Source organism: Trichosurus vulpecula, chromosome 2, assembly GCF_011100635.1.
Source record: "Trichosurus vulpecula isolate mTriVul1 chromosome 2, mTriVul1.pri, whole genome shotgun sequence".
Classification (NCBI taxonomy): domain Eukaryota; kingdom Metazoa; phylum Chordata; class Mammalia; order Diprotodontia; family Phalangeridae; genus Trichosurus; species Trichosurus vulpecula.
The window spans coordinates 131,315,710-131,335,496 of NC_050574.1; the positions used below are offsets into that span (position 1 = coordinate 131,315,710).

A 19,787-nucleotide genomic window follows, 5' to 3' on the forward strand; every position below is an offset into this window, starting at 1 on the left:
GGGTGCCCTTTGTCAAGCACAAGGAGGGAGAATGTCATTAGGTGTCTGCCCGGTAACTTGGCATGGTCAGGAAGAGGCATGGGGTTCCTTTGTTCTCCCTAAAAAAAGACCCACAGAGTGCCACAATCCACCCTGGCATCTCACACAGAAGATTCCGTACTGACAAGAACTAAGATTCTAATGAGACAAACTGGACTGATGGAATCCCAGACTGGGAATCAGGAAAAGTAGTAGTTCTGGTCTAAGGACCTATATGTACCCAGACCAGGGCTGGGAAATAGGAAGAAGAGTAGATGGACCATGTGGCTGACTACATAGCCCAAGACGGACCAACTGAGGCATCCCCACCTACCTGAATGAGCCAGTAAGTGCATTCTCAGTCGTAAACTATCTAGGAACCGCTTCCCACACAGCTCACACCCGTACGTCTTCATCCCGCTGTGAAGCTTCCTGTAAGGGAAACACGGACATAGATTAGTGCTGGTTCACTTAAGAAAAAGGTGAAGGCCATGCCCAAGACTCCCCTCCCCACTCCTCTTCATCATGAGTCACAACTGGTGGTCCAATAGTTTTGGGAATAACAGGAAATGAAGAAGACCTTAGGTTCTGGTGGAAATAAGGCCAGATAGGGTCCCCAAATCATAGAAGTAATCCTGACTAGGGCAAACGACAGAGAGAATAGGGCTAACCCATGGATACCTATGAAGCCAAGTGAGAAAAAAAGTATTTCAGTTTAGGGGGAAAAATGGAAATGAGCCCAGGACAGACAGACAGACAGAAAGACAGATGGCCTTGAGCCCTCTTGCAAACCAGAAGCTAAGACTGCTTATCTGGAGACACTGAAATGCTCCTTTATCTGTGCATTGTCCAAAGTTTCAATAGTAACACTTCCTGCTCTACACCCCTCCCTTCCCTTTACCTTGTGGCAGATTTTAAACCCTGAGAGAAGGAGGTATAAGAGTGAAGCATAATAAGTGACAGCAGCCCTATACCTTTACAAAATACTTTTATTTACCTTCCTGAAAACACTTTTTTTCATCTATTACAATGGAAAGAATGCTTGATTTGCCATCAGGAAACCCAGGTTGAAATCCCAGCTCGGCTACCTGTATGACCTTGGGCAAGTGACTGGACTTCTTTGGGCCAGTTTTCTCAACTATTAAATAAGGGGGTTGAATGAGATGACCTTTGAGGTCCCTTCTTGATTCTAAATCTAGGATGCTGAAGACTCACTATCTCATTTTACCTTCGCAACAGTCCTATGAGGCTGGCATGTTCCCTGTCTTTTACAGAGAGAGGCACTGAGGCACAAAGGGGATCATGAGACTAAATAGGAACAACACCGTGTTTACATACGCTGGTGCTGTGTTAGAACTTTGTCAATTGTAAACAGCTACGCAAATGGGCAATATTATTACAGAAAAAGAAATCTGAATAGCTGAAAGAAGTCGTGTGTATCTATCTATATGTGTGTGTGTGTGTATATGTATATGTATATATGTATGTTAACATCATGAGGCCACTATTCACTCTTTACTAAGCAAAGTAAGGAATGCTGAAGAGAGCAAAAATCTACAACAGTCTCTGGCTACACATCTACAGTGGCAGAGAGAAGAAAAGAACTCAGGTCTCTTGCTTCTCTCAGCCATAGGCTCCTTCCCACACAACCGCATCGCTCCACCAAAAGTCAGCATTGTGAGAGCTAATGGGAAACAGGCTGGGGAATAGCCATGTTGCCAACAGGGAGTTAGGAAGAAGGGCCAAGAAGTGTAGGCTTGTTCAGACTCTGGAACCACAGGCTAGAAGGCTCACAGAAGCCAATGTGGACCATCTGGCCCAAGAACACTGATTTCCCTCCCACTAGTCCAGTCCTCCTGTTCTCAGGCCCTTCTGTGCTATTGTAGGATCTCCTCTTGAGCCCTGTATCATTCAGCCTTGTGTGGGGGCTTCTACTGGAGCCCCTGCTCCCAAAGAAATAGGGTTGGAGCTAGAAGCCTGAATAAAGAGCCCCCCCCCCCAAAAAACAGACAAGTTTTCTTGAAAGACAATCAGCTTTTGTAATCAGAAAGCTGATGAGGTCTGGGGGCTGTTATGCTGTGGCCCACAAAACAAGGTGGAGGTACAAGGACAGCTGGTTCTGAGAGGACCTAACATTTATTGTTGCTGGGATAGTTTTTAAGGGAAGGGGCAAAGGAGACTACATGGTCAGGAGGCCAAGTTCTATACAGATCAAATCAGCTTCAATATGCCCAACTGAAAAGCAACACCCAACTGACCTTGGTGCTACCACTTCCTTCTCATATCCTGTAACTGAAAGTCAGCACCATGTCAAAGCCATGTGGACCTCAAGGTAAATAAAGGCCTTCTGGGCTTCCCAGTCTAGGGGCAACTCTAACCCTGAAAAAAGGATACAGTACCTGGGGATCATGAACACATGACTGTAATCTCATACTATTCTGTTCACAGAACTCTTTCCCAATCATACTGTTTTCTTTTGTTCACTTGGACTCTCTGCTCTCCCCTGCCAAAGGCAAATGATTTCCCAATCATAAACGCATGTGTGTGCACATGCCCCCCCCACCCCACACACACAATCAGAGAGGCTTTGCAAAGCCATATCTAATATCCAACCCCTGTTGATACAGCTAAATTGAGAAATATCTGTGGGTCAGAACATTTTAATTGAATGTTCTTGACTTGGATGATTTCATAAGGCTCAGGGATAGGTCCCCTCATCTTTTTTAAAGGTAGAATAAGTTTTCAAACTCTTCTTTCCCCTCACACAGGAATAGGTGCTGAGCGGGAGCTACTACCATGATTTGTGCTGCATCAGCTACATTCTCCCTTTTAGTTTACATTTTACATTCTCCTCTTTAGTTGAGTTTCTCCTAAATGATACATCATAGATGCACCCAAAAGGCCCAAGTGGGTGATCAATGAACCAAGTGTCCCCAGGCAGGCAGCAAATCTTGGAGTGGAATGAGGTGGAAAGACACCCTAGGGAGAGTGGACCCAGACGGATGGCAACCCAGACCAGAAGAGAGATGGGATCAGTTAGGAGGACCATAGCGGGAAGAGGGGGACAGGGAATGTAAGGGAAGGACTTCACATTGCTCACTCTTCTCCCCACCCTCTTACCCCCGGATGTCAGGCTCTTAAACTACACTAAGATTTTTGGGACACCCAGTATACAGCATTTCCAATGATAACCATATGTTGAATTCTAAGCACTCCATTTTGGGGAGGATTTTTAAAAGCTGGAGAGCATCAAGGTGGGCAGTGATGATGATGGTGAAAGACTTCAAATGTCATACCACAGGGTTTGGTTGAATTTTCAGCCAGATGAGATTTGGGTAGGAGGTCTTCACCTTTTTTTGATTTATGGACCTCTCTGGCCCATGAGTCTGGTGAAGCCCATAAACCCCTCCCTTCTCAGAATGCTTTTAAATACATGAAATACTTTGGATTATAAAGGGAAACAATTATTTTTGAAATTGTTATCTATCTATCTGTCTCAAGTTCACAGACTCCAAGTTAAGAACCCCTGAGTCTTGCAGGGGCCATGATAACTGCCTTCAAAAACCATCATGTCCAACAGAAATCAGACATGTTCTAACTGACCCCCAGAGAAACGAATCAAAAGTAACAGGTGAAAATTGCAAAAAGGCAAATTCAGGATTGATATGTGGGGGATTTTTTTTGGCAATTAAGAGGTATCGCAAAGAAGAGGTGGCTGCCCTGTAAGGTGGTAGGCTACACATCCCTGGAGGCTTTCAAGCAAAAGCCAGATGGACATGTGCTGGGTGTAGTGTGAAGGGCATGCTTGCTGGACTAGACCAGGGGTGGGGAACCTGCCGCCTTGAGGCCACATGTGGCCCTCTAGGTCCTCAAGTACAGCTCTTTGACTGAATCCAAACTTCACAGAACAAATCCCCTTAATAAAAAGATTTGTTCTGTAAAACTTGGACTCAATCAAAAGGCCGCACCCAAGGACCTAGAAGGCCACGAGACCACAGGTTCTCCACCCCTAGACTAAGATGGTCTCTGGTCATCTCTGAGTTTCTGGGAAGTATGAGGAAGTCAAGCTGGCTGGAACACACCAGATAGAGCCTAGGTGAAATTCCAGAATCCCAAGAGCATGATAGCTCCTCCAACCTCCAACCATGATTACATCAGTGTCCTCCCTTACCCACTTGGGTTTCCATCCGTTACTTAGCTCTCCCTTTTATTTACCCAACAGAACAGCAGGAAAGTTTTCTAAGGCACCATCAGCTTTTTCCCTCCACCCCTCTTCCTTTAACAAACATTAAAACTGGAATAAGGCATTTATGAACACTTAGATGCAGTTGATGGAGCACTGCTGGACCTATGGTCAGGAAGACCTGAGTTCAAACCCTGCCTCAGATACTTCTGAACTGAGGGATCCTGGGCAAGTCCCCTAACCTCTGTATGCATCAGTTTACAAATGAGGATAATAACACCATCTGCCTCTCAGGTTTGTTGTGAGGACCAAATGAGGTTAACATTTATAAAGTTCTTTGCAAACCTTAAAACATTATATAAATGCTAGCTGATACTATTACCACCAATATCACCACCACCACGTGACCAGGGCTACAGATTTGACATCATACATGGTACTCGCCCACTGGAGGTCTTGAGTATTATGTAACACATGCAACTTAACATCACAAAACACATGGTTATGTGCCATGAAATGAGCAGAAATTTCTGGCATTAAAAAAATGTCCCCTTTTTAAAAAAGACACTAAAAAATATGTATGTTGCATCCTCAGAAGTTTGCCTTGCCTATCTCCAGTTCCTGATGCATTTCCTAGAATTTGGAGAAGTAGATGCCTGAACCTGCCAGGTGGTCAAACCAAAGATATGCCCCCTTTGGGGTGAAAACTTCATCCTGGATCCTGGCTGCTTGACATTCAGACAGACACAAAAACCATAACCTCCCCCTCACATGACAGAAGAACAAAGGTCCCCATCCCTCACTTAGGAAGCCTGAGCCAGGTGGGAGGAGAGTTGGATGGTTAGAGGGAAAAGTGGTTTTTCTGAGAGTTTAGGGTTAGAATCCCCCTTTCTAATTAACTTTTGGACATGAGTAAAATGGTTTGCAAGACCACAGGCTCTCCCCAACCCATAAAAGAAGGAGAACCTAGATTTGGCAAAACGGTGGAAGTTGTGGGGTACAATCTACCAACTAAGTGATGTGAACTCATATGGACTGCCTGGCACACATCTCCATGAGATGGACTCACGATCTTAAAAAAAAATCAGCCCACACCTTAAAAATTCAGGCTGTAGAAAGCAATTTAAGTAAAAGTGGAAAAAATACATTCACAGCCTCCTTTCTGCCCTTTCATCCACACTTCCCAGTTCCCATTCTGTGCTCTCACAAGCCTGGAGGTTCCCCAGGCCTCTGATGTCATTCTGTGGCTACGGTATGATGTGGAGAAGGGCTAGCTGGGCAGGTTGCAGACATTTCCACACTCTTTTGTAAAGCTGACCCTGGAAGATATGTTCTCATGCTCTCCTTTTATCTCAAAGGAAGCCACACTGATGAAGAGGGCTTTGAAGCTAACCCAGTTCTAGCATGGAACATTCATCTACACAGTTGCATTTATGGGGGCTTCCCCCAGATCTCACCCCACCTCCACACACCTCACACCACTACTGCTAATGCCCCTCTGACTTCTGCCACTATCAGGGTTGGTGTCCCACCACAGAAACCATGTTTGGACTATTTAGCAGATGTGACTAAGTAGAACCAAAGGTCAAAATGAGCATCTCCTCTCGGAAGACCCAATATTCTTCTCTTCCCTTTTCACAACATAAATGAAAATTAAATATGATAGTTTTTTTTTCAGGGGGGAGTTATTTTTAGGAAGGGCCTAAAAGCAAGCCAAGAGCCCCAACTTTACACTCAGAACCAGTTCCCTTGAGGGTCCAACTAACTAGAATTATAGAGATCTGTCCTGACCTAGCCCCTAACCCATTCTTTACTGTGCAATTTCTCGATGGCACCAGCAAGATACATGGCCCATACTTGTACAGAATATAGATAACTATTCAATTTAATACATGTTCGACCAATTTTTGTGAAGATACACAGCCTATTTCTATACACACGTGTGCTTATCTGTGTCAATTTTGTCCATTTAATACACTGAGTGGCTTGAGGGGCAATTCTGTGTCTCTCTCCCTTATTCAGTACCACAATGGCACAGGCATTATGCTGTTGGTGACACTCTGCTACTTAAGGGGCCACAGTTACTCAGCCCCTTTATTCAAGCAATACTCCAGCCTTGCTGGAAATGTCCAACTGGGTGGCCCCGTTCTGACAGCCACTTTAGTTCACATAAGGGAAGCCGAGGTAGGTTTCATAAATGGATGAGGTCAGAGTTATAGATACAACCCTCTTTCTCTGAAAGGGCTGCTTAAAGGGAAAAGGCCTATCTTTGAATCACTGACAAGGCACATTCCTGCCATGCATCCCACAGTTGGTGGTGGTAGGAGGGCAAGAGATATACACGTACACACACACAAGGCTCAATGCCCGATTCCCTCTGTTTTGGGGGGCAGACTGCAGCTGTTCTCTGAGTGGCATTCCCTACATTTATTTACTCTACACTATAACAACACATTTTTCACGTGGTGTTGTTGAACCAGGGAGACTATGCGTCATTAATTCATTTAACAAACATTTATTAAATACTCAGATAAGGCAGCCATGATAGGCTTTGAGGAAAGGAAAAAACTACTAAATGAAACAGTCCCTGCCCTCAAAGAACTTACAGTCTAGTGGGAGATCAAACATAAGCAACAATTAAAACAACTCATAGTTGTACCACAGATATATAGACATTTATCTATCTATATATATATATACACACACATAAATGTACATTATCTAAACTATGCTTATCAGAAGAGATAATGTATATAATGTGCTTTGAAACTTTAAAGTGTTATATGAATATTACTTATTATTTACTGTTATTGATAGCTTTTTTTTACTATTATTTATTAACTATATTATTTATTATTTACTACTAAAGCACATTATTATTACTGTGCTTTAAGCTTTACATAGTACTTTTCTCATGCAAAACAGAATTGTAAGTATTTTGCATGTGAGGAAACAGAGTTAGAAAGATTAGGTCATAGCATCATAAATCTTAAACAAGAAGAGACAGCAGGAGCCAACTAATCCAACCCCTCTTATTTGAAAAATTTGAAGACTGATTTTCTAATTCACCTCCCTTTCACATGACAAACATTAGGGACAGGATTTGAACCTAGTTCTCTCTTGGCTCCTAAAGTCTAATGTTCTTTCCACCTTACAGCCCTGTCTACAAAATAGGTACTTGGTGAATTCAGACAGACCAGGGAGACAGAGATGAGACCCAGGGGTTATGCCAAAGGAAAGGGTCTGGGTTGGAAGCTTTTCAGAAAGAAAAGCACTAAATCTGAATATGACATACAAGAAGGCCCACAAGAACATAACTAACACTTAAGGTAGCTGTAGTGGATAGGGAGAGGGGCAAAAAAAAATGAGGAATAGTCTGAGGTAATCCAATTCTCACACCAGCAATAATATAGAAACTAAATTATATGCATAACACTAGGATCTAGAAGGGCAGCTGGGCTAAGGGTTCAAAGAGTAGAAATTAAGAGGGGAAAGTGATTCAGGCCGATTAGAAAGGAATATGATGTTGTCCAACAGCATCCTTGGGCTTCTAGCTTCTCTCTGTCTCCACTCATCTATCAAGAGACAACACCATTATCGATAGTATCTTCACATTCCTCTTGATCAATTTCCCATTGCATTGGGTTGAAAGACTTTGCACAATGAGACTTTCTGCCAAAGCACAGCAGATCTGGGAACTGAGAGCTGTGATTTGGGAAGTACAGAAGTAAGCAGAAGCAGGCTTGGAATACAAAAGGAGAAAAAGTAGGAAGAAGGTATAAAGGTGATGGACTTCACTCAACTCTGATCAGACCACAATTTAAGTTCTTTGTTCAGTGCTAGGGGCCATGTTTTAGGAAAGAAACTGATAAGCCACAGCAGGTCCACTAGAAGTCAACCAAAATGACCACTGCTATGCAAGAATGTGCTGAATGAATTAGGGATGTTTATGGAGAAGAAGCAACTTGGGGGGGTCATGATCTAATACCTTTCCAATACTTAAAGGCCTGCCGTGTGGAAGAGGCGTTAAGACAACTCTGTTTGACTCCAAAGAGCAGAAATAGGACCTCTGAGTGAAAATAAAAGGGAAGCAGATTTCAGCTTAATATAAGGAAGAACTTTCTAAAATTTAAGGTGATCCAAAAATAGAATGGGCTTTCCTCAAAGGGGAGTAAGGTCTTTAAATGGAGGCTAAAAAAAAAATCAGTGAAGATCATAGAGTCAGACTTAGAACTAAAGTGAAGTCTGAAGTTTACCTAGTCCAACACCCTGATTTTACAGCTGAGGAAAACTCTCATATCTTGTTGAGGGTCACACAGCTAGTTAAATGTCCAAGTCAGGATCTGAACCCAGGTCTTCCTGGTTCCAAGGTCAGTACTCTATCCCCTCCATAATACAATATTGTTGACGAGATTCATGCTTCCACCATGAGATCCCTTCTAATACTCAGATCCTATGATTATATAAGACTCCACTTTTTCCTACCACCCTCCAATTAGGAAAACCAACTGGTGTCATTGTGCACCACCAATAACATAAGGCTTTCCTCATTCCCAATATGTTCCTCTTCTGATCAAAAGCCAACACTGCCCAGTCCAGACCTCTCAGCAGTCTTAGGAGGCTCCCTGTATGCATACCCACCAGTACTTGGGATTTTCCATTTTCTAGCTTATCATTAGCTGACCCATCACATATATGCATAGTGTATATACAGTAGCACTCGGAACTAAGGACCAAAGCCTAGTCTTTAAGAGTCAAGGCAGACAGAAAAGGGGCAGGAGATCTTGTGAGCATGACACTAGAAGCCCTGAATTCTAGTCGCGGTTCTAGCTAGTTGACCTTGGGGAAGTCAATTCCCAACTCTGGGCTTCAATTTATTCAATTCAATAAGCATTTATTAAATGCCTACCATGTGTCAGGTAACATGCTAAACTCTATTCATCTGCAACATGGTGGGAGGGGCTTTGACTCAATGTTCTCTAAAGCTCCTGCTAGCTCTGAAAGTCTGTGCCAATGAATGCACAATTTATAGCAAATGCCTGAGTGAGAGGCAGAAAGGTGTGGAACTGTTCAGCCAAGTAACACTGAGGCGCTAAATTGTCTCCTGCATCAAACCAGGGTAAGGTCTTTACAAGGCCCTTCTGAACACAGCCAGTCTGGGAAACACATTCAATAAATTCAAACTCCCAAGCACTCTGGGGCCAGGGGCCTTCCTCACTGCTCAAAGGGAGGTAGGTGGGAAAAGAGGCATCATTTCACAAAGACTCACTCTCTTTCCCTAAATTTCTTCAGGTCAAAAAAAAAAGGCCATTTACCTAGACTTGAAAATCACCAGAAAGCTCAAATATCCAGATTTTGGGGGTCACATTTAGCAATCTAAATACAATGAGATTCGTAACAAGCAAACTGGCTATATTACATTAGATTTATTTTAAAAAAAACCCATCTCTCAAGGTTATATACCAGAGTCCATAGAGTGGCAACCTGGGAGCAGGGGAAGAATGTTGCCGCTGCAAGTCAGGACACCCCAATTCTAGCCCCCTCGCTAGCTGGCTATATTACTCTGGGCAAATCGCCTTAACAGTTGCTGCACCTATAAAATGAGAGGGTTATAATCCAATGATCTTGAAAGTTCTTTTCGCTCTCTGATCTTGTGATTGCAATGCCTTATACAGAAGATTTCTGAATATAACCATCTAAAAGAGCCGTTCTTTATGAAAGGGGGAGGGTCCAGAAAAGCCTGAGCCTCAAGTTGGAGGAGGCAGAGCATGGGATGAAGAAGGAAGGGCTACAGCCCCAATGTCCTTTCCCAAGTCCAGTAACCCAATAAGAATGGAATCATTTAAGGTGACTTTATCACACCTCCCCATGGTACTTCCTAGTAAACAAGTATGAGATGAGTGTCTCACATTTGTCAGTCATGGAATCCTGGGCTGGAGAGACCATTAATCTGACCCAGTGTGGCAGGTGTCATGTTTGGAGGCTGGCCAGTCCAAGGTCAAAAGGGAGCACCTATTTGCTACTTCAGACTATAAGTTCTTGGTGGATAGGGATCCTACCTCTCTACCTTATTGACTGGCAAAATGTTCCGGATAGCATCTCCATGTTCTTGTTCTTTTATTCTTACAGTGGTTACTCAAAAAACAGCTGTTGATGGTACACCTCCCCTAGAATACCAATTACCCCAAGACACAAGAGAAGTCAGGGAAAGGCTGTTTTCAGAATCAAGGGTACCACTTGGGACTAGCCAGACACCAAGAGTTTGAGAAATGGGACCCCCAGGAATAAAGAAAGACTAGCTCATGAGTCTAAGACCTCCCTTCACAAGGAAAATTAGCCCTCTCCCCCACCCCTTTTAATGTCGGCACTGACTAGAGATTAGACAGAGTCATTTGACAAGCTGCGAATGCTTAGCTGGTATTACCACAAATTACCCTTCTAGCAATAGAGTTCGCTGCTCCCCGACTAGTCAATATTAATAAACATTACCGAATGCTTTTACAACACAATTTATTTTTTAATACAGCGCTTTATGTATGCCATAAAGTAAATATACCAATAAAAGCCACGAATTTCAAACAACAGATTAAAAAAGAAAAATAACCAAGAAAAGGAAGATGCCCTGTGGAATACTTATTAACCCCTTCCATGCTGCAGGTTATAGCATTCAAAGAGTGGGTAGTAAGACCCTGAGATAACCAGTATTGCTGTAGCTTGTGACACGCATTTTTCTGGGGTGATGGTTTGCTGGGGGTGAGGGTAGTGGTTAAAGGGAAGGAGATTGTAGTGTTGGGTGGTGGAATACAGGTGTGAAATTTACAGCCATTATCAGATGGAGTTGATTTTGATTAACAGGCTTTCTTTGTCGTAGGGGAGGGTTCAATGAGGAGGGAGGCATATGGAGAAATGGTGTCAAAAACAAACACCATTAATAACACCCTTAAAAATAAAAATAAAAGGAAAGGATTAGGAATGACAAAGGAGCCATGTATTCTGGAGAGTGAATCAGAAGATGGCATGATGAATGTGGTAGAAAGTATACCGGGCTGGAAGCCAAGAGACCTGGTTCCATTAAGCAGCCCTGTGATCTTGGTCAACTTTATCCCTCCCTGGGCCTCAGGTTTTTTTACTCTGAAAAAAAGAAAGATCAGACCCTGCTCAAAACACTTCGAAGAATAACTCCAGCAGGGCCTTGAAAATATTTTCCCCACAGCAACCTCTATGACACAGGGAGCCCAAGTGTTACTGCCATTCTACAGATGAAGAAACTGACCCTTATGAGGGTAAAAGACCTGCCCCCAGCGTCACAGCTGCAAGAGCCTGAAGCCGGTTTGCAAAATCAAAAGGATGCTGGCCAACAGGAACATTAAGAGTTGGGTGGGGTGGCAAGAAATTAATTCGAAAGCCTTAGGCTCTTTCACTCTTATTAACTCACCTTTACCCAGAGAAAGAAAGGAACCTGCATCCCCACCCGCTTGGTGTGGGGGGAAACCAAACGTGGGCTGAGCTGTACTGTGGCTGTCTCATTCCTACTAACTCTGCGGAAGGATAATAGCTGGAAGCAGCCATAACCACAATCAGAGTACGGTACTTTCAGATAAGTCCAGAAAGTGTGAAAAAAAAACCGACCAAGTCAGAGCTGACAAAGGGCTAAGTTCATCTATCTACCCACAGGCAACCACTCCTGGAGAGATATTCACAGTAGCCCCCCACCCCCACCCCCAGGATTGGTGCCTTGAGGCCCTTATGTAACCAGCCCATTGTTTTAAAATGATCAAGTTCTCCTAAGTCATTTATTTGAAATATCTCTATCAACAAATTTCACCAAGAACAAAAGTTTTTCATTTGTGTGGCTGGCTATAGGACGATCTTATCACAAGCAATCTTATACAGTCTCTTTCAACAAGGTCTTAGAGCGCTTATCTTCAAGGCTCCTGCTAGCCAAATATGATTGAAATGTTCTATTTATGCTCACTGGATTAAGGAGATGTTGCAAAACTGCACAAAACCCTGGCAGATGTAAGCAAGGTATTACAGGCTGGGCAGTTAAGATCTGAGGGGAAGAGATCAATAAACACTTTTGTAGTTTTGTGTGGGTATTTTTTTTTAAAGAAACCTGAAAAGTTCTGCTTTTATAAAACGTGAAGGAAAAACCATCAGCAAAGTACATAAAGATGTATAGCCTCTCACTGCTACTGTTCCTCTCTGATCAGGGGCTCCCATTACCTGTGCTCAATTATGTCAATTCGATGATTAAAAAAAAAATCCAAATATTTTCTCCAAGTCCTGGAAGGCCTTAGATGAATGGGAATCAAACTATGGGGAGATGTCAAATGATGAACAGATTTCCCCCCCCTCCCAAATCAAGACTACAAGGATGCTTTTCTTAGGGATACCTGCTGAGAATAATATCAATTCCCAAAAGCTTACCAAAAAACTGTTTCCTCTACTCTGATTCCACCCACCATTCTAAGCACTTCAGCCTGTATCCTGAAGAAAATCATATCTTCCCCTTATCCCATCTGGACCCTCTATGGCCAAAAATGTCCCGGCGTTCTTCTTCTCTACTAGTGTCAGGCTTCTTCTCGTTTCAACATAATTCTATATCTCTATCTACTTATACATGGTTTAAAAAAACTTAATGAAGTAGGAAGTTTAGGGTATAGAAATCAATTTACATGTCTGCTTAAATGGAGGATTTAATCAAAAAGCTCTTTTAAAAATATTTATTCCAACTCTTGTTGATGAAAAAATCTTCCATTCGATTCAACAATGTACAGTCTTCCAATGTACACAGTCTTTTACTAGATAGAACGACAAAAAACAAAACAGTCCCAGTCTTCAAGTAACTTTTATTCTACTAGAGAATGATTTCAGGGCTTTACAAGGCTTTAGGGCCACCATTCTGAACATCAATTGTAATAAGCAAGCTTTGCCTGGAGAAGAGCCAAAAGAATCTTCTTGCAACTTCGAGAAGAAAGAGAATTTGTAGGAAGTTCTGCATGTGCCCAGGTGATAATTCCTTCCTACCCAACTAAATCCCAAATACCATCTCATTTTCTCATCCTTAACCCCTCTCTCAAGTTGGGTGGGGGGTATTTTAAACAGAATCTTTAAAAACCATTTCAAAATCCTGGTTACTGGAGATTTTACCAGTATAATGATCATAATAGCATTTCACACTTGGATCAAACTCTTTTCTCTTCTGAGATTTCATTAAATCCTCACCATAATCCCATCAAGGAGGTAGGACAGGGACTGTCCCCATTCTACCTGCAGACATTTAAATAGTGCCCTGAAATGGTTAAATGACTTTCCTAAGGTCACACAAGTAATTAAACTAGAATCCAAATATCATAGCTCCTAAACCAGGGCTCTTTCCCCTGGACCACATTGAGTTGGCAAACCTGTAGCTCTATTAGAGGGGAAGCCATGAGTCTGTAATATAGCACCTGGGACTCCGAGTTAAAGAAGATATTTCTGCTGAGCTCACCTTATGTCACTGACCCTGGCTAAGGAAAGGGTGCTGGAGATCATCTTTTAAGAGGGAAGAGGCTCAGTGTCTCAGAATTCCATCTAGTACTATAGTGCCTGATATCTGAGCTCCCACTGTGAACTCTAAGTTTGTAAGGAAATCAGGTAACCTCCCTGGATCTCTATGAGTTGGTAGGGGGAGGGGCTGAAGTAGAAGAAAAGGAGGGAAGGGAGGTGTCAAATGATGACGGAAAAAGGCTTTTCAGTTCCACCGTCTATCTTCACTATGTTGGAATGTTTATTCTGTAGACAGACTCCCCAGCTTGGAGGGGCCCTGTGTTTCCAGGAGGCAGGACCTTAGGAGGAAAAGACCAACAGCCCCCAGCCCCCTGCCCCCTTCGAATGATGATGATGTTGATAAGAAATAAAATAGTTCTTATCACACCTTAGTCTACAAAAGTTATCCATGTACATCAGGCAATCTGATCCTCACAACAACCTGGTGAGGTACGTGGTACATGTATTATTAGCCTCATTTTACAGATAAAGAAATTGAGCCTCAGAGGAATAAAACCACTTACCTAAGATCATAAAAATCGCATCCAAGGTGGTATGTGAACCTGGGTCTCTCCTGACTCTGAATCCAGCCTTCTCTCCACTGACTTCCCTCCATCTATCCTCCTTAACTAGCCCACTTCCTCTATGTTGGCTCACACCCAAGAAGCTGTGCTTTAGAGGAAACTTTGAAACCTCTGGTTGTAAAGGACCTTGAGGGATCACCTTATCCATTCCTTAAGCCTTCTAGCAAGGCCCACCAAACACTGTCAATTGGACATGAATCATTCCTGCTTTTAAAGGCCAAAATGGAGGAGAACCCTCTGTTTCACTCGATAATCCAATGTAATTAATCTACAGGAGGTGTTCTTAACGTCAGGTCATAAATATATGTTTGTCCCTTCCATGTACAAAGCACTGTACTCATGAAATGAAACAAAAATGCAAAAATTTCAAAACATCCCTAGTCCTCAAGCAACTTAAATTCAACTACAAGGGGATTCAGAATCTCTCTCTCTTTTTCTCTCTCTGCAAACAATATGGTGATATATTTGGAAAATCTCAAAGACTCAATTACAAAGTTATTTGAAACAATTAATAATTTTAGAAAAGTAGCAATATATAAAATAAATCCACATAAATCATCAGCATTCCTATATATGAACTTGTTTTTAGAAATATTTTGGTAAAGATATTTCAACATAATGGCTTTTTCTCTGTAACTGTATGTATTTTATGTCATGCTTTTACAAAACTGAGGGGTCCACTGGCTTCACCAAAGGAGTCTGTGACAAACACATGCATAAATATGTATAAATATGTATATATTTGTGTGTGTGTGATATATATGAATGTATATGGGTGTATTTGTATGTATCCATGTATGTGTGTACGTATGCATACAAACACATACATGTTTAACCTAAATTCCTCAGTCTTAGATTCTAGAGAGAGGGGAAAATCCAAGTACGAAGTGGAGAAAAGGGGAGGAAAAAACTGTAATGATGGGCCAGAGAAAGTGTGTGCCACCTTCTGATGTCATTTCACAAACCCTTTGCAACATAACTGAAAAACATCCTCAGACATCAGACACCCCGTGCCTGGGTGTGGCATTAGCTCAGTGGGCAAATACTTCCTTGCAATCCACAGAAGAAATAGTTTTACTAAGCTCTCTTGACTTCTCCAAAGAAAAGATATGTGCCTGTGTGTGTGACTCCCCAAAAACTTAATAACAATAAACAAGCCCCAAAGAGGACGAGGGATAATAGGTTTCCCATGATCCTAATAGGTTCTAAGCCAAGAGAAAAAGGTCCCCAGCTGTCCTTAGAAACTTGTTAGAAGGGAAAAGATTTCCCTAAGCAGGTTTTAGGAAAGATGCACTAACAGAGCTCCCCAAACTTTTTTTTCTTGTCTTTTTTTTTCTTTTAAGGGCACAGTCTTGTTCCTCTCTGCACAGGCCCCTGGTAAAGAACAAACAAACAAAAGCTGGGGCTGAGCGAGGCCCCTCTCAAGCTGCGGGTAATTAAAAAGGCCTATAAATGCCCCCGCAAAAAGCACTTCAAAGAGACAGTAATTCCAGCAATGGCCAGTCAAGACGGTGTGGTGTAAAAATTATGAGTTTTCCCGACGGGGTGCTGTGTGTGAAAAGGACAGGGGCTGGTGGCCAAGGGAGGGTGAACCACACAGAGGGGCTTTACAATTTGTGTCCGTGCCCAATGCGTGCGAGTGCGTGAGAGTCGGAGACATACACAGAAAGAAGAATGAGCAAGGGTTATGGTTCTCTGTGCACACTCACTTTTATCAACGTGGAGGTGGAAGGAACACGTGGGCACAGGGATAAAAGGAAAAATTAAATAAAAGCGACAAATATGCTTTCTCTCCCCCTGCTGGGCTTGACTTTTCATGGGGAGAACCAGGCAACTTCATAGCCTCCAGTGCCCCCAACTTTTTGACTGGCACTGAGGAAGGCACGGAAAGCACTGGGAATGCTCAGCTGGCTAGCACAATGCAGGAGGAGGCAGCTGTATTAGCTTACCACACAGTACATTGTGATATACAAATAGGAGCCAGAACGTCCTGTATGTCCATTTATGTTACTGTTCATGTCAAATAAAACATTCTTAAGCTTCCTTTTGGCTGAATTTGCTAGGTCCTCTGTGGGGTACACCTGTGCCTGGTTTTGTGTTTTTAAACACTGTTACATTATATGCTGCACATGAATATTTCAAGCATTAATTGGTATAGTTACTCCAACCCACTTCCCCATATAATACAAAATGCCTACAACTCATGATGGGGCTAACAAATAATACAGGAATGAATCTTGAAGTCTGTACATAAGCTGTTTCCACAGAGGTGCACTGGAATTTTCAATTCACATTGTATATACCAGCACATTAAATGCACAGTTTGTAACATTCACATCGCCATAATACCACACAAGGTAACACTCAGTATAAATATGTGATGGTACGTTTGAAAGAAATTGAGACCTGAAAATAAGATGCTTTTTTTTCCTGTGATATCACAGTACAGCTGATTTTCAGAGACCCTAGAGCTCAGAACTAGGTAAAGGTGAACCAGTATTCATTCCTCCAGTGCATAAAGCAAGGCACCTCTGTTCATGTGGCTGGCCCTGGGTGCAGGATCATGTGTATACCACTCCATTCTGAGAAGCCCAGACTCCATTGCTTCCTGACCCTGCGCTGGTCAATCATTCATTTGGCCCATAATGAATCCCCTAGCCCAGGTTGAGGGGCAGCAAAGGCAAGTCTATGCTCCCCAAACCGTAAGAGAAACAAACATGTTAGCCAGCAGCTTAATTTCTCCATAAACAGAAACCTGCTCTGCTCAGTTTACAGCCCCACTCACTAACTCCTCCCTGACACTGCTGGCTTTAAGCCCACACATAAAAATGTCCTTTACTATTTTTATTTAATGAGCTTTCATTTTCCTCCCCCTCTTCTTAAATGAGAAAGGAAAGCCCACCTCTTAATGTGTGTGTGTGGTGGGGGTGGAGGGAGTAGCCCAATGGAATCTTTTTAAAATGTATCATAACTTCATGAGATGCTCACTTCCACTACCCCACTTCCCCAATTTGCTTCAACACACACACACACACACACACACACACACACACACACACACACACACACACACACACACACACACCCCAACGTTCAAAATAAGATGTATGGATTTTGGACATTTGATTACTTTTAAGTATATATTTTTCCCTCAAATAGACTGAATACGATGGTTAGGAAATTTGACAGAAAACTATTGTGAGCCATTTATTGCCTTAATGCGCACCTTTGTCCAACAGGCAGTTTTGACAACAGCGATAAATTCCAAATTTATGTCAACAGAGCATATGTTGAACACCTCATTTCTGAGCTAAAGCAGCATGCTGCCCTATAAATCACCGTTCTGTTTGAAATGAAAGTAGATTACAGGCCTGTGTTATTGAGCAGTTAGAACCGTAGTCATATAAATCAGAACTTTTAACTCTAGGCGATCCGTTGTGCAATTAACTAAAGGGTACTTTGTCATTTCAAGGCTTGCGCACAGACTTGGCAGGGCACAGAGCTACTGGGGAAAGGCGGGGGTTGAGAGAAGGAAAAAAGTTATTTGGCAACTAGCTGGGTCTGTGCTGCAGAATCTCCCCCTCCCTACTCCACACACAAACACACACACACACACACACACCCCTCAATACCTGTTGAGCCAGCACATTGGCAGAAAGCAGAGACACTAATGAATACCTGCCACAGAACCTAAATGCCTTTCTTCTTCATTCAACAAGTTTTTACTGGGTACCTATTTATTTCTCACTGTGCTGGGTACTGCAGGGGTACTGACCTCCAGGAGCCCAGATCAATGGGCAGAAGAGGCAGTAGGAGAAGGCAAGATACAAATACAGAAAAACAGCAGATATAAGGTCAGGCAACATAAGATGCCATGCTAACATGCCGGGAATGCTCCATGAGGGCAGCAAGAGGAGTGAACAGACCAGAAAGATCAACATGATTATGTTATGTCCTTATTTTTGTCTTTCCATTGCTAACAACTAGCACAATGCTTGGCACAGAGTGGGCCCTCAATAAATGATCGCCAAAATCAATTGATTCACAAGCAAAACCAAAGGCAAGAATGAATATAGGCCGTTCACACGTTAACAAAACAGCTAAAGTCAAAGACCCACAGAGTCAGCTAAGGAAACATAATTTCTGATAGGTAGAGAATGGCTAATGGCATGAATAATATGTTGAGGGGTTTAGCTGGACTTCAGTCAAAAGTCTTTATCAAGCAACTTACTGTGTGCAGAGCTCTGTGCTCAGGGCTAGAAGAGACACAGAAGCTTAGGTAGGATATACTCCCTGTCCTCACGGAGTTTTCACTTAATCCTCTGTGCAACAAGAAGCTACTTTTAAAACCCTACCGCCAAAGTGTGGAAAGACACTTGGGTTTGGGTTAGCGTTAGGGTTAGGGACAAGTCTATGGGGATAAGGGCATTTTCAAGAGCAAAAGCCAGGTCAAACCACCAAAACAAACTGTAAACATAGCCCTCTTACTCAAAACATCAGTAAGACGCATCTGCTATTCTCACTTCCCAAAGTATAAAGTAACAAGCCTTCTCAAGCCCTTGTCTGGCAGAGGTCCTTGGCTCAGTGGGTCGATGCAGGTTGCACTAGCAGGAACTCAAGAAGCGGCTGTATCTCCTACCTTGTTGCCACTGCCATCTAATTAAACAAGCCATCTCCTGCTCATCAGGATGCAGCCTGAAGCAAGAAGGCACCACAAGGCAAGCTGTAGAGTTCGCCTCCCTGAAGCCTGTGACGATGATACAGAAGGGTCAGGAACCAAGAGGCTCAGCTTCCCTTTCTCCTTCGCCAGAGTCTCAGGCCCCGAGGCAATTTCCAAGTCCAAAGACAAAATGAGGCTACCGGCGGTGCTCTCCCTGAGAATCAACTAACCAATCAAGTCACAACTGAACACCTACTAAGCATCCAGCACCGTGCTAGGCACCAGGAGGCAAGCTCCAGCGGTGAGCGCTCTAGGAGTTTAGAATCTCAGCTGCTTTGGGGACAGACAAGACACGTACCATGAAAGAGAGAGCAGTGTGTGATCAGGTGCTAAATCCTACAGAGCTCAAAGAGGCGCTGGATCAATAGAGGTTAGGGTCAAAGTACTCAGCGAAGGCACTCCACTCACCCAGGTGGGAAATGGGCTGGGTCTTAAAGAACAATTCAAGACAACTAATATTTATTAAGCACTCTGCTAGGCAGGATGGATACAACTATGAAAAACGCACAGGCCTGCCCCCAAGGAGCTTAAAATCTAACCAGAAGGATATATGCCACAAACATGAATACGCGTGCTACGGAGTGTAATAAGGGCAAAGGAGAGATCCAAAGCACTGGAAGAAAATCTGAGGAGGAAAAAATTGATATTCCACTTGGGGAGGGGAGGTCAGGGCTGGTTTCAAGGAAGCGGCACTTGAGGCAGGCCTTTATTTTCACTAATTGAAATTTAGTATTTCTTTCATTTATGGATG

At 42.9% G+C, this 19,787-nt stretch overlaps 1 protein-coding gene across 2 annotated transcripts in view; it reads right to left on the bottom strand.

The window, feature by feature from the left end:
- ZBTB16 (zinc finger and BTB domain containing 16) overlaps nucleotides 1-19,787 on the bottom strand; it is a 245,924-nt gene that overhangs the window by 128,769 nt on the left and 97,368 nt on the right. For both annotated transcript variants that reach the window (XM_036743349.1, XM_036743350.1), the window contains exon 3: nucleotides 353-450. In XM_036743349.1, coding sequence (XP_036599244.1) covers nucleotides 353-450 — 98 coding nt within the window. The remainder of the gene's footprint in view (nucleotides 1-352; nucleotides 451-19,787) is intronic.